General features: G+C 24.3%; 3 protein-coding genes across 5 annotated transcripts in view; 1 reads left to right on the forward strand and 2 right to left on the reverse strand.

The window, feature by feature from the left end:
• Positions 1–3,821, reverse strand: part of LOC126895923 (dystrophin-like) — a 57,836-nt gene extending 54,015 nt beyond the window's left edge. Inside the window, exons 1-8 of the mRNA XM_050668260.1 lie at positions 3,474–3,821; positions 2,719–2,780; positions 2,570–2,662; positions 2,438–2,515; positions 998–1,090; positions 517–606; positions 251–446; positions 68–186 (exon numbers count right to left, since the gene is read on the reverse strand). Of these exons, the coding sequence (XP_050524217.1) occupies positions 68–186; positions 251–446; positions 517–606; positions 998–1,090; positions 2,438–2,515; positions 2,570–2,662; positions 2,719–2,780; positions 3,474–3,501 (759 nt within the window). The 5' untranslated portion in view covers positions 3,502–3,821. The remainder of the gene's footprint in view (positions 1–67; positions 187–250; positions 447–516; positions 607–997; positions 1,091–2,437; positions 2,516–2,569; positions 2,663–2,718; positions 2,781–3,473) is intronic.
• Positions 3,822–3,971: 150 nt separating this feature from the next.
• The window catches only part of LOC126895924 (zinc finger protein 678-like), a 10,068-nt gene continuing 2,326 nt past the window's right edge, over positions 3,972–11,713 (forward strand). The window contains exons 1-11 of one of the 3 annotated variants that reach the window (XM_050668263.1): positions 3,972–4,305; positions 4,392–4,635; positions 5,217–5,398; positions 5,980–6,248; positions 6,315–6,509; positions 6,577–6,876; positions 6,967–7,201; positions 7,254–7,320; positions 8,239–8,557; positions 8,621–8,897; positions 9,682–10,476. In XM_050668263.1, the coding sequence (XP_050524220.1) occupies positions 5,257–5,398; positions 5,980–6,248; positions 6,315–6,509; positions 6,577–6,876; positions 6,967–7,201; positions 7,254–7,320; positions 8,239–8,557; positions 8,621–8,897; positions 9,682–10,127 (2,250 nt within the window). In that variant the 5' untranslated portion in view covers positions 3,972–4,305; positions 4,392–4,635; positions 5,217–5,256 and the 3' untranslated portion in view covers positions 10,128–10,476. Of the gene's footprint in view, positions 4,306–4,391; positions 4,636–5,216; positions 5,399–5,979; positions 6,249–6,314; positions 6,510–6,576; positions 6,877–6,966; positions 7,202–7,253; positions 7,321–8,238; positions 8,558–8,620; positions 8,898–9,681; positions 10,477–11,713 lie in introns of those variants that run through there. The other 2 variants (XM_050668261.1, XM_050668262.1) reach the window with 2 other exon arrangements.
• Positions 10,983–11,713, reverse strand: part of LOC126895925 (G-protein coupled receptor moody-like) — a 15,077-nt gene continuing 14,346 nt past the window's right edge. Inside the window, exon 9 of the mRNA XM_050668265.1 lies at positions 10,983–11,327. Coding sequence (XP_050524222.1) covers positions 11,224–11,327 — 104 coding nt within the window. The 3' untranslated portion in view covers positions 10,983–11,223. The remainder of the gene's footprint in view (positions 11,328–11,713) is intronic.

Consider the following 11,713-nt stretch of genomic DNA (forward strand, 5'->3'; position numbering starts at 1 on the left):
ATTAGTAATTGGTATTTGACTTATATTTAATTAAAATAATAGGTAAGTAACAAGTAAATAATCAAACATTTATTTGTGAATCAAATTTCGCAACACTCAATTCATCAGAATATTGTGACAGTCGCTGAAATAAGCACATGACATACATCATCACAGACTTCTTATCAGGAACTGAAGTGTTAACATCTAAAAAAAGAAATAAAATACTTAAACACAATGAGAAATACATAGTTTTTTTATACTAACTCACCTTCAACATCTAATAGACGTTCAATGTTTAAATGTACATAAGCAGTTGCAAATGCATTTTCAAGCCTAACATTTGAATGTTGTTTTAAAATTACGTTATAGTCTATAAGATCTGATCGAAATTTATGTATTAATGCATTGAAAGCTAACCCATCAGTCCAACAAGTGGTAAAATTTTTAATATCTATTCCATATTCCTATTTTCATTAATTATTATTGTAAAAAAAGTTAATAACATAAAATAACAAATATTGATCATCTACTTACTTCTAAATTACATCTACACCATGATATAAGAGTTTTTTCAAGATTTGTTTGTTGCAATTCTGTCATTAATTCTTTTAAATGACAATCAACCTAAATATAATTACTATCATTATTCACAAATTTTTAAATAAACATGAAGTAAAACGATCTATTTCGGTAAGAAGCAACTAAACAAAATATTAAGTTTTTTATTGCAAAGCCTTTTCAATAGTTTTTTGTAACAATATATTTCTTAAAAGTTTGTAAAATTTAATAATTTAGTACAATATAATAGAGATATTAAGATATTCGTATTTACATAGAGTATATTTATTATCATTTATATCAATCATTGATATTACAAAAATTAAATATATAACAAATTGCATACAAAGACTAAGTACACATATATTCTAGAATATAATAAAAATTAGATTCACAATATAAAAGAATAATTAAATAAATTTTCCTAAAATAATTTAATATAAAAATTATATTGTACCTGCCAATGTAATATTATACTCCAAACTAGTCCAAGAATTAATTTTGGACTGCCATCAACTATGTCATTACTGCTAATATTGACTAGCTTCACCTAAAAAATAAAGTAGTTATGATATAATAACTATATACTTTAGTTATACAACTGAAGTATTAAAATTATGTTTGAGGAATTAAACATCTATAAAATTTGAAAATAAAATAAAAAATGTTTTATTTTATTTTTACCAGTATTTGTTTGAAAATATAAGCAATCTAATAGAAGCACAATTTAAAATTTTACTTTACATGTTTAATTTTTTACTATGATGTGGTTTTTTTTTTTGTGTCTGTTACCACTTTTTCTCAGTTCTCACTGAACTGATTTCTTTTAACGATACGTCAAAAGATCACAAATTGTATCTAGTAGAAGATAGTACCCTCAAAAATTGAAAAAATTTTCCTCGTTCCCCGTAAATGAGGGAAATCTCCAAAAAAATTACAAATTTAAAAATTGCTAATTTTCAACATTTTTTCAATTTTTTTTACTTAAAACTGCCATAACATTTTATAAATTATAATTTTTTTTTATAGATGCATGATGTCTATACCTATCATTTGATATATTTTTTTTATAAATCTGTCCCTTTACCACCTGCCCACTGGGGGATTTAAAATGATAACTTTTTCACAAAAAATTAACTTTTGAAAGTGTTTCGGAAAGTCTGTCACTTTTATATATATGTCAAATTAAAGCTAATGTAATATACTTTATTAAGGAAAAAAAAAATTTTGTACTTTATTTTGTCTTCACAGTGAAAACAGACATCAAAGTTAATAAAAAAAATACGACTTTTGTAAAAAAATTCTTTTTTATATTTTTAACTTAATAGTCCTATAACTTATTAAAAAATGTATGGATCAATATAATTTTTTTTTATAGATGCATGATGTCTATACCTATCATTTGATATATTTTTTTTATAAATCTGACCCTTTACCACCTGCCCACTGAAGGGATTTAAAATGACAACTTTTTCACAAAAAATTAACTTTCTCAACTTAACTTTTGAATCAAATTTTCGATTTTATATTTTTAACTTTATAATGCTATAACTTATAAAAAAGTGTATGGATCAATACAATTTTTTTATGAGAAATAATATTTATATCCCTCTTTAATTTGACATATTTTATCATAACCNACGAGAAATAATATTTATATCCCTCTTTAATTTGACATATTTTATCTTAATTAGGATATAAATAAGGAAATCATTTATTTTTTGGAATAATCCAACAATTTTTTAAAATGAAACACTATCTAAAGATTTGCATCGAAGCGTTTTTTATGATAGTGATTTTAGTCACTGTCAGATATCATTATACTCGACTCAACTATGCTACGTCACCACTATGCCGCGACGCCCTAGGCTGGGTTTTTTTAATTTAAAATACTTACATTGTTTTGCTCTAATATTTGTAAAGCCTTATTGACATTATTTAGATGATGAACTCTCATTCGACCTTTTTCAGGTTTCTAAAAAAAGTTACTTTTAAAATAAAACCTATGAAAATTATATGTGATACTTACAATTTGAATACCAGTTAAGATTTCTAATAAATACAACAATTTGGTTCCATTTTGCAAATCCAAAAATAAATCAAAAATGGGTTCATGGTTTTCCTATAAAAAAATGAATTAAATTTTGAAACAAAAAAAAATTTACATCTGTAGATTACTTTTACAAGTTGAGAATTTATCCATTTGGTAAAAGTCTTTTTTTGAACATCTTCTCGTTCGTCTAAAATTTTTTGAAAGATAATCAAATTTTAATAAGAAACATTTTTATGATGTCTAAAATTTTACCAAGGTGAAACAAAACACTATATATTTCTATTTCAAATTTACTAAAACTTGTTTAAATAAAATAAGTACTACTACTGTAATAAAAAGATCTATAAGTTAATATTTTACTTAAAAAGAGAAAAATATTGATGAATAAATCAGGATATATATATATCAAAAACTGTAGCATAATAGCTAAAAGTAATTTTTCTAATCAAGTAATGCATAATTTTTGAATTATACTGAACTATATGACAATGATTTGTACATTAAATCAATAATAAAGATTTCACAAAAATCAATTTAAAAATAAATATATAATGTTTTATAAATAATTTTGTAATATTGAAAACTCAGCAAATAGCTTAATATAATAAAACAATTAAAGATTTTTACAAATTATTTAAGCCTGTCTAGTGATAGACCATAAGCAACTAAATTTTTTTAATTATTCGGAAATATATAATTCATGATATTTAATAATAGTAGATCAAAAAGTTGTTGAAAATATGTAAAATTTATACGAGATTAAAAAAATTAAAATTGATAAAAATTAATTTAATTAGTTAAATGTACAACTTTAAATTAGAAAGTTAGAAGGTTAAAAATTAATTTCGGTAATTACACAATTGTTATTGTGATCACTTACCGACAAAAATATTATCGTTGTTCGCCATGAATAATATTAAATTGACAAAGTCGAACTTCGAAGACGACTATGACAATTTATTTGCCGAAACTATCAACAGGTGTCAACGCCGTGTCATATCCATACAGCACTTGATATGCTTACGCTGCTATAATGCGCGGGTGTCTAGACACACGACAGTACTTAAATGAACTTCTACAAATGATACTCTACAGATACCTGAAATGTGGGCGTTAAGATTAGTAAATATCAAATTTAAGATAAAGTTAAGTCAATTCTACATAATTGTATTCATCGCTATTATCACTAGGATACGAAACCGAAATCAAAATATTTAGAAATTATCGGACCAATTGACAACGACGATGGTGACAAAATAATTTTGGTTTATTTGAGAATAATAACGATAGATGTCGTTACGTGTATGACGTCAACTGCCGTTCCCACATTTCTACCACCTCCCACACATATTTTCTCCATTTACTGTATTCTATACATACGAATAATCGTGTTTGTATGTGTGATTTTTTTGTTATGGCCTATAGGTACATGATAGTAATTGTATAATAAACCTGTATATAACATGGGTACACGTTAGATCGTCGCACGGACGCAGTTTCTTATTTCCTATATTACCTCGTTTACTTCCTGTATCGGGTCTGTGTGATTTTTGCGTTGTTGTCACATTTTTGTTAGGCGCAGGTACAGTCAATTGGTCGCACATTGGCCACTATCAATCCGGCGTTACGCTTATCCTAAACATTGTCACACAGCGCGTTCAAATTAATAAATACATTGTCATATCATTTTTTATTCAACAACTCTAAAAATTGTAAGTGATTACTTATGTATAGTAATGGATCGTTCTGCAGTTTTTATTTTATACTAATATTTTTTGTAAAATTAATCGGGTTATAGAGTGAAGGTAATGTCGTATGCGACTCAACAATCTTATAAGATCAGAGCCACCACTGCCAACGAGCGACTGTGCTATAATTTCAAATTGAAAAATGTAACGCGATAACAGAAATCATAACTAAAAAAAACAATCTTTTGATTTTTGTCAGTAAGTAATGAATAAGGAAATAGTTCATGTGTCAATAAAACAGAATACTTTGGTATGCTACTAAGATAGCCAAGTGACAGAAATATTGAAGTCATGGTATGAGAGTACTTTTAACTTTAATAAATTATATATAACACATTTCATATTTCTTGTCTTGGTTCAGTTATTTTCAAAATATTTTGTTAATATTACCATTAAAATAATAATTATATTGTTAATCTAATATTTAGATAACATTAATGTCATTTATAACATTGCACAACTACTACTTAGTTAAAAAATAATTATATTAAATATTTTCAACTTCAATTTGAATTGCAAGAAAAAACATTCTGTTGTTATATTTTTAATTTTGTTTAGGGATGTCCTAACATTTAATGTTATATTTTATGAAATCCTTATCATCTCATACCTTAAAACTTTAAATATTTGTATAACAGATAGAATGTTTATATATCTGTTTTTATTAATAATGTTTGAGCTATTCATATTTTATTAGAAGACATGTATAGTTTTTAAATTTTGTGTAAAATTAAGATAAATGGTTTTTTATTGCATTATGAAAAACTAATGATTTATTATTTATTATTTATGATTGTAATTATGTCATTTATAAGTTAAGCAATACCAATATTTTAATTTTAAATTTTGTATAATTTTTAATATTTTTTTTTTAGGTGAATAAGTTAAGTAATAATCAATATCAGTGGTCTTACAATGGATAATGATATTTTAGATGAACGTTCAAGAGAGTTCTTAGAAACAGCTGATCAATACATCACTGAACATAGTCATCAGCATGATGAAAATAATAAACAGCTTGGTGATCAACATAATTTACCTCATGAATTTCGTATAGGCAAGTTTTGTAAATTTAAAAACAATATAAATCTGTTCTAAATTTAATTTGTAGTAGTTAATTATGTAGTATAAAATTAATAGGACTGAAATCTACAAGTGAAATGTTCAAAAATATAAGATTTTTATTGTATAAAATATTTTAGAACCAATGATGGCACGTTTTTATTACATTAAAAAGAAAACTGTGATATTGAAGTACACTTTATTTGTTTATAATATATTTAACTTAATTATACTAAAATATTGTTTATCTTTCTTTTCTATTTATTGTATTAATTTTTTTTTTTTTTTTATTCTTCTGTAAAATTTCAATTATTGAGAAATCACACTTACGTACTTGTAAATTACAACTGAAAATTGTTATTATTCAGTGAAATAAATATAAACAATATTAATTTGAGATTTCTAATTTAATTACTACAAAATTTTACTCAATTGTTTAAAAATACTAGTCATTTATTGTATTAAAAAAAAATTTAATTAAATGTAAAAATTAAAAATATTTTATAGGGTTTATATTCTATGTTTTGTTATTATATTGTTATCTATCAATTATGTCATTTATTTTATATTATATAGATGAAAATGGAGAGTTCTCTCATCATACCTCAACATATTATGATACGGGTGATATGTTATCTGGTGATGGGTCTTCTACTCTTACTGAAGATGATCGACGCTTAGCTAATGAATTGGCTGATGCACTTGCTCAACAGAACAAGTCTTTAGTTGATGGGAGTCATCATGATTCACACCTTATGACTAGTTATTTGTATAGTACTGAAATTGATCTAGACTCAAGTAATAAGCATTCTTCACAATCTACAAGTCATATTAATAGTCAACAGGTATTTTAAAGTGTATATTTCATAGTATTAGATGTATTATTTATTATTATAATATTTTTTAATTAGATTATAAGTTCAGGAAGTTTAATTGAAGTAGAAGCTTCAGAGTCAGATTATCACGCAGAAATTCAAAACAATTTACCGCACAAAAAACGATTTCGCAAAAGAGAGACTGCTCCAACTTCTCCAAGAAGTATACATCCTAAATGCTATAAATGCAAACAATGTGGTGAACAATTTAATTCTCAATCTTTATTAACAGTAACTATTTATTATTTTAGTAAGTTTGATTTCTTTAAAACTGTATTATACCTAAATTATATATTAGGCACATAGAGCAATACATACGCCAAAAAGATTAAATGGACGAATGCCTTTTTTATGTGAGATTTGTGAAAAAAATTTCACTCACCAGATTAAATTTTTCGAACATTTGAAACTTCATTATGAACCTCAACAAAGTAAAGTAATTGTGGTTACTACTGATTCTGGTACTTCACCTCATCATACTAACTTCCAAAATCTTAGCACTCAAGATTCAACTAATAGTATTGAAAATCAATACATTGAAGAAACTATCCATGATCAACCAAACATTCAGGATTTGCCTCCTTTGCAAAATTATAGAGTAATATTGTTTTAACTAGAGTATTTTCATTATAGTTTATTAATTANAACTAGAGTATTTTCATTATAGTTTATTAATTAAATTTTTCAGCTAAATGAAGATAATATTGAAGATGATAAACATTGTATATTCTCATCTGATGGATCTATATTAGCAGCTCAACTTCAACAACCATTCCCATCATGTCAACTATGTGGTCGTAACTTCCGCCGTTTAAAAGCATTAGAAGTACATATGGCTTCAGTTCACCCCCAACCTGCCACAGTTGTAACTGTGAAACAGGATTGCTTAGAAGAATTCTCTGATCCAGAAGATTTGATGGAAGGTATACGCCATANGCTTAGAAGAATTCTCTGATCCAGAAGATTTGATGGAAGGCATACGCCATATGGTACCTGGTGTTGATACAGAATCAGAAAATGAAGATAAAGAACAAATACAAGAGTATGTTTAATTTTTTTACAAAGATAATTTTAAGTTTTGACTAGATTGCTAAGTTCATTCTAGATTTAAATAATACGTTTTAGCCATAAGACATTTTAATTATTAAAAAGACCATATAGTAAAAGAAAAGTCAATAAATAGGCGTTAAAAAAAAGATAACATTAACTTTACTTTATATGAACGATTTATTATATTTATGACTGTATGGTTTCTCGAGTCTCAACAAATTTTGGAGATTTGATGAATCCCAAATATTGGGATTATAAGAAAATTTTCTAACTTTTTTAATAATTAATTGTGATTTACAGAATTGAATAATAAAAACATTGACATTTATGATGTAGTAATAATAGTAATGTATTAAATATCAATGGAAAATTGATTTTATAATATTTATGAAATTGAGCTTTATTATTTAAGAAAAAACCTTTTACAAAAATAAATTGAACTACAACCGGTTAGTTTTTTAAATATTTTTTTATGTATCATTGTTGGTAAGATTACAAAATAGGTAAAACGTATCATGATGTAATACTTTATCTTAAGTGATTTAGGATAAATGTTTTATAGAAAACTTTCATGTTCTATAAGTGGTCAGAAATATGGTAATTGTATTTACTTGTATATTATAAAAGCTTATAATACTACTCATTTTTATAACTTTTATTATCGATGGGTCACTAATTTCATATATCTTTTTTTTTTAAATATTGTAGGATATCAATAAATAAATTGAATTTATGTTGAGCCTTTAAAAAACTAAAATTATTTGTTAACATCAATATTATACAATTTTTCCCTACAATTGTTGAGTTGAATATTTTATTCAAATAAGAGATATTAATTAAAATAAATCATTTTTGATGCACATTTGTTGAATAAATAAGACATTCATTAAATAGTCATACATTTTTATAGGTGGGAATATAGTGGTGAAAATAGCATAAATCACAAAAGCCCAATACCTGAAATTAAAGGTGATGATAATAATAGTTTAATAAATGAAAATGATGATAATGGTGAAACTAGTCGAGCAGAACACACTTGGGAAGATGATACTGATGAACTTGAACAAATAATGAAAAAAAATATTTCAAAAAATCTTGTTTGCACTCAATGTAAAAGGAAATTTAATCATCGTAACTCATTACTATATCATTTGAGGTCACATTCTGGAAAACGTCCTCATAGTTGTAAATTATGTCCAAAAAGTTTCTTCTCAAGCAGTGCTCTAAAAGTATTTTACATAATGTTATATTTATAACTAAAAGAATTTTATAAAAAAAATAATTTACTTTAGGTACATAATCGGTTACATACTGGTGATAAACCTTTTGAATGTGAATGGTGTGGAAGAAATTTTCGACAATGGGGTGATCTTAAATATCATATTGCTTCATTACACTCTGAATCTAAGCAATTTCAATGTGAATTTTGTGGTAAAGACTTTGCTCGTAAATATTCATTGATAGTACATAGAAGAATACATACTGGAGAAAAGAATTATGTTTGTGAATTTTGTAAAAAGACTTTTAGAGCATCTTCTTATTTACAAAATCATCGTCGTATACATACTGGTAAGATAATATATAATTTTTATCATATTTGAAGCTCAAAAAGATAAGAATTCCAGATAGTATAGTAGGAATTCCTTGCAAGATTCTCAATATGGTTTACAAAAATGATAATATTACAATGTTACTTTTATAAATTCTAAGAAAATATACTATTTTTAGTTTAAAAATATTTAAATTATGTTTAAAAATTTCTACATTTTTTATGAACATTTTCGCACTTATATTTTTGCTTTTTAGTAGTTACACAACTTGAATTGGTTTATTATTAATTTAAAAATGAAGTATTATTTTACTTGCAGTTACTTACAGTATATATTAACGAAGTGATCTTTTATGTGTTTACATAAATATTTTTGGAAGATAGTTTTAACATAAAAAATAATTGCCTGGTATAATTTGTAATAGTTAAAATTTTTCTATAAAAAATTTTTTAAATTCAGAAATAATTTCATAAAAACCCTCCAATAGTAATAATCATTTATTTTCATATTAACTAAACCATACTGATAAACTAATATGTAGTAGACATGAATTTTGTTTTTTCAAAAATTAGTTGTTACAAAAATGTTAANGAATTTTGTTTTTTCAAAAATTAGTTGTTACAAAAATGTTAATAATGTTTATGAGTATAAACTAGAGTTAATTTATTTTTAAAAATGAATGAAATAATAGTTAATACTTTGGTAACCCAACATATTTTCTTTAATAATTAAAAATGTATGATAAAAAAATTGATAATTAATAAAAATATTATTGTGTAATACAATATTTATTTTAACTGTAGGAGAAAAACCATATAAATGTGAAACTTGTGGTAAAGCATTTAGAGTACGCTCAGATATGCGGCGGCATACAGTAGTTCATAGAAAAGATAATACCAACACTGTTCAAATTAGTAGTTATGCTGGTCAAGTCAGTGGTATAGTTACATCTTCAGATATGAATATTCATATAACAAAATTAGATTTGGATAAAGAAAAGATGTCTACTAACACTGACGGAGAAGTTAAATTTCATGAAAATTTTTCTCATGAAACTGATCAACTGATAACTGCAGATGGTGTCCCTGCTCCATTAAATCTTAACTTACGAACACAAGACCATGGTGATAACGATGACTCAAACAGTTTTCAGCAATTTAATGGAAGACAAGAAATAATTGATAGAGATACAAATACTTTGTATGTATGGATACCATCTAACAGTGAACAATTATTACCAAATGAATAAAAAAAGTTTTTTCATGGGGTTTATTGATGCCCTAATCAATATAATAAAATGGCTTAATTATAATTTATTCTTTAGACACTCAGTATCTCTGTGACATGAAATATAAAGAGTAAGTGTTTAAATAGCATGTGTAAAAATGTTGATACTAAACAATAGAATAAACTTATAATCAAATTAAGACCTTTCACTATCGATAATAAAATAATATAAATATGTGGTAACTATTTGATTTGCAGAATTATAAACCAAAATGTAATTATGTTATAATTTATTTTTTTTACAATTATCATTGTATTATGTAGAATAACTTTAAATATTTGTTGACAAGTATAAATAAAATAGTTCTCCATTATTCAAAATATTAAATTTTATTTTAAATTGATTTAAAAAAGTTTAAGTTTAAGTAGTAATAATGTGAATTATTATAATTATATTGGAATAACATAAAATAACTATTTTACTTTAATAAATTATCTGATTAAATTGATGCAATACTATAAAGATAGGAATGACAGTGATGTGAGAAAACCAAAAATGGTTAAGAATAAAAAGATTTTTAAATGTAGACCTTTGAATTAGAATGAATTGAATGGAAAAAGAGTATAAAGTACTTATAATAGAGTAGTGATTCTGTTATAACAGACATAAATTTGTTAAAATGTTAACATTTTTTAAATTTATATTCCATCTATTTTTTCAATCAAAATTCTATGAGTAAATTTTTTACATTAATAATCATTATTTTTATGAATAACCGTCCCATTGTATAAATTACAAAATAAACAACTGAATTTTTCAAAAAACATAATTGTTCTATTTTAAGATCACAAACAGTTTAATTTTGTTTTAATAAAAACTAGGTGTTATTTATTTTTTATTCATTAGATTTGTTCCACTATTACAGAACAAAACATTTTACTTAGATAATAAAAAATTTAATAAAACTCGTGAATATCTATTAACTATAGGTAAGTTATAAAGATAATGAATTATAATTTCTAAAAAGGCACTATATAGAAAGGGCATTTTATTTTGCCATTAGTCATTGATTTTCTACATGCGACACTGACTAGATTGTAAACTAGAACATTTTAAACTAGTGTGATTCATTATCCAAAATACGTGTGTTGTTATTAAGTTGTTCCAAAGCAATAGACACTTGAGAAACAACAGTTTTACATCCTTCGTCTGGACAACGATCTGTAAATATATAAAATTAAATTTAAAAATATATTTATACGAATATCGTTGAATTACATATTAGAGTTATATTTCTTAAAATATATGAGAAATTAGGTAAAGAATATTATTTTAAAAAAATATTGTGTTTTTATAATATATACATTATAATTTACATAAAACATTTCTGAAATAATATATAAAGATTACATAAGTAAATATACAAGTCATAAGTAATGTCTTTCATTATATATTAGGTTAACAGTCTTGAAGTTAATTATTTATAAAATATACATAATCTTTTTGTAAAAAGTACTAACAATATTAAATACTTCAATTTTAACTTATAGAATAATACATTTAACTATAGCAACGAAATGAATATCTATATTAAGTAATTATATCAA

Source organism: Daktulosphaira vitifoliae, unplaced genomic scaffold, assembly GCF_025091365.1.
Source record: "Daktulosphaira vitifoliae isolate Bord-2020 unplaced genomic scaffold, ASM2509136v1 Scaffold_1, whole genome shotgun sequence".
Classification (NCBI taxonomy): Eukaryota; Metazoa; Arthropoda; class Insecta; order Hemiptera; family Phylloxeridae; genus Daktulosphaira; species Daktulosphaira vitifoliae.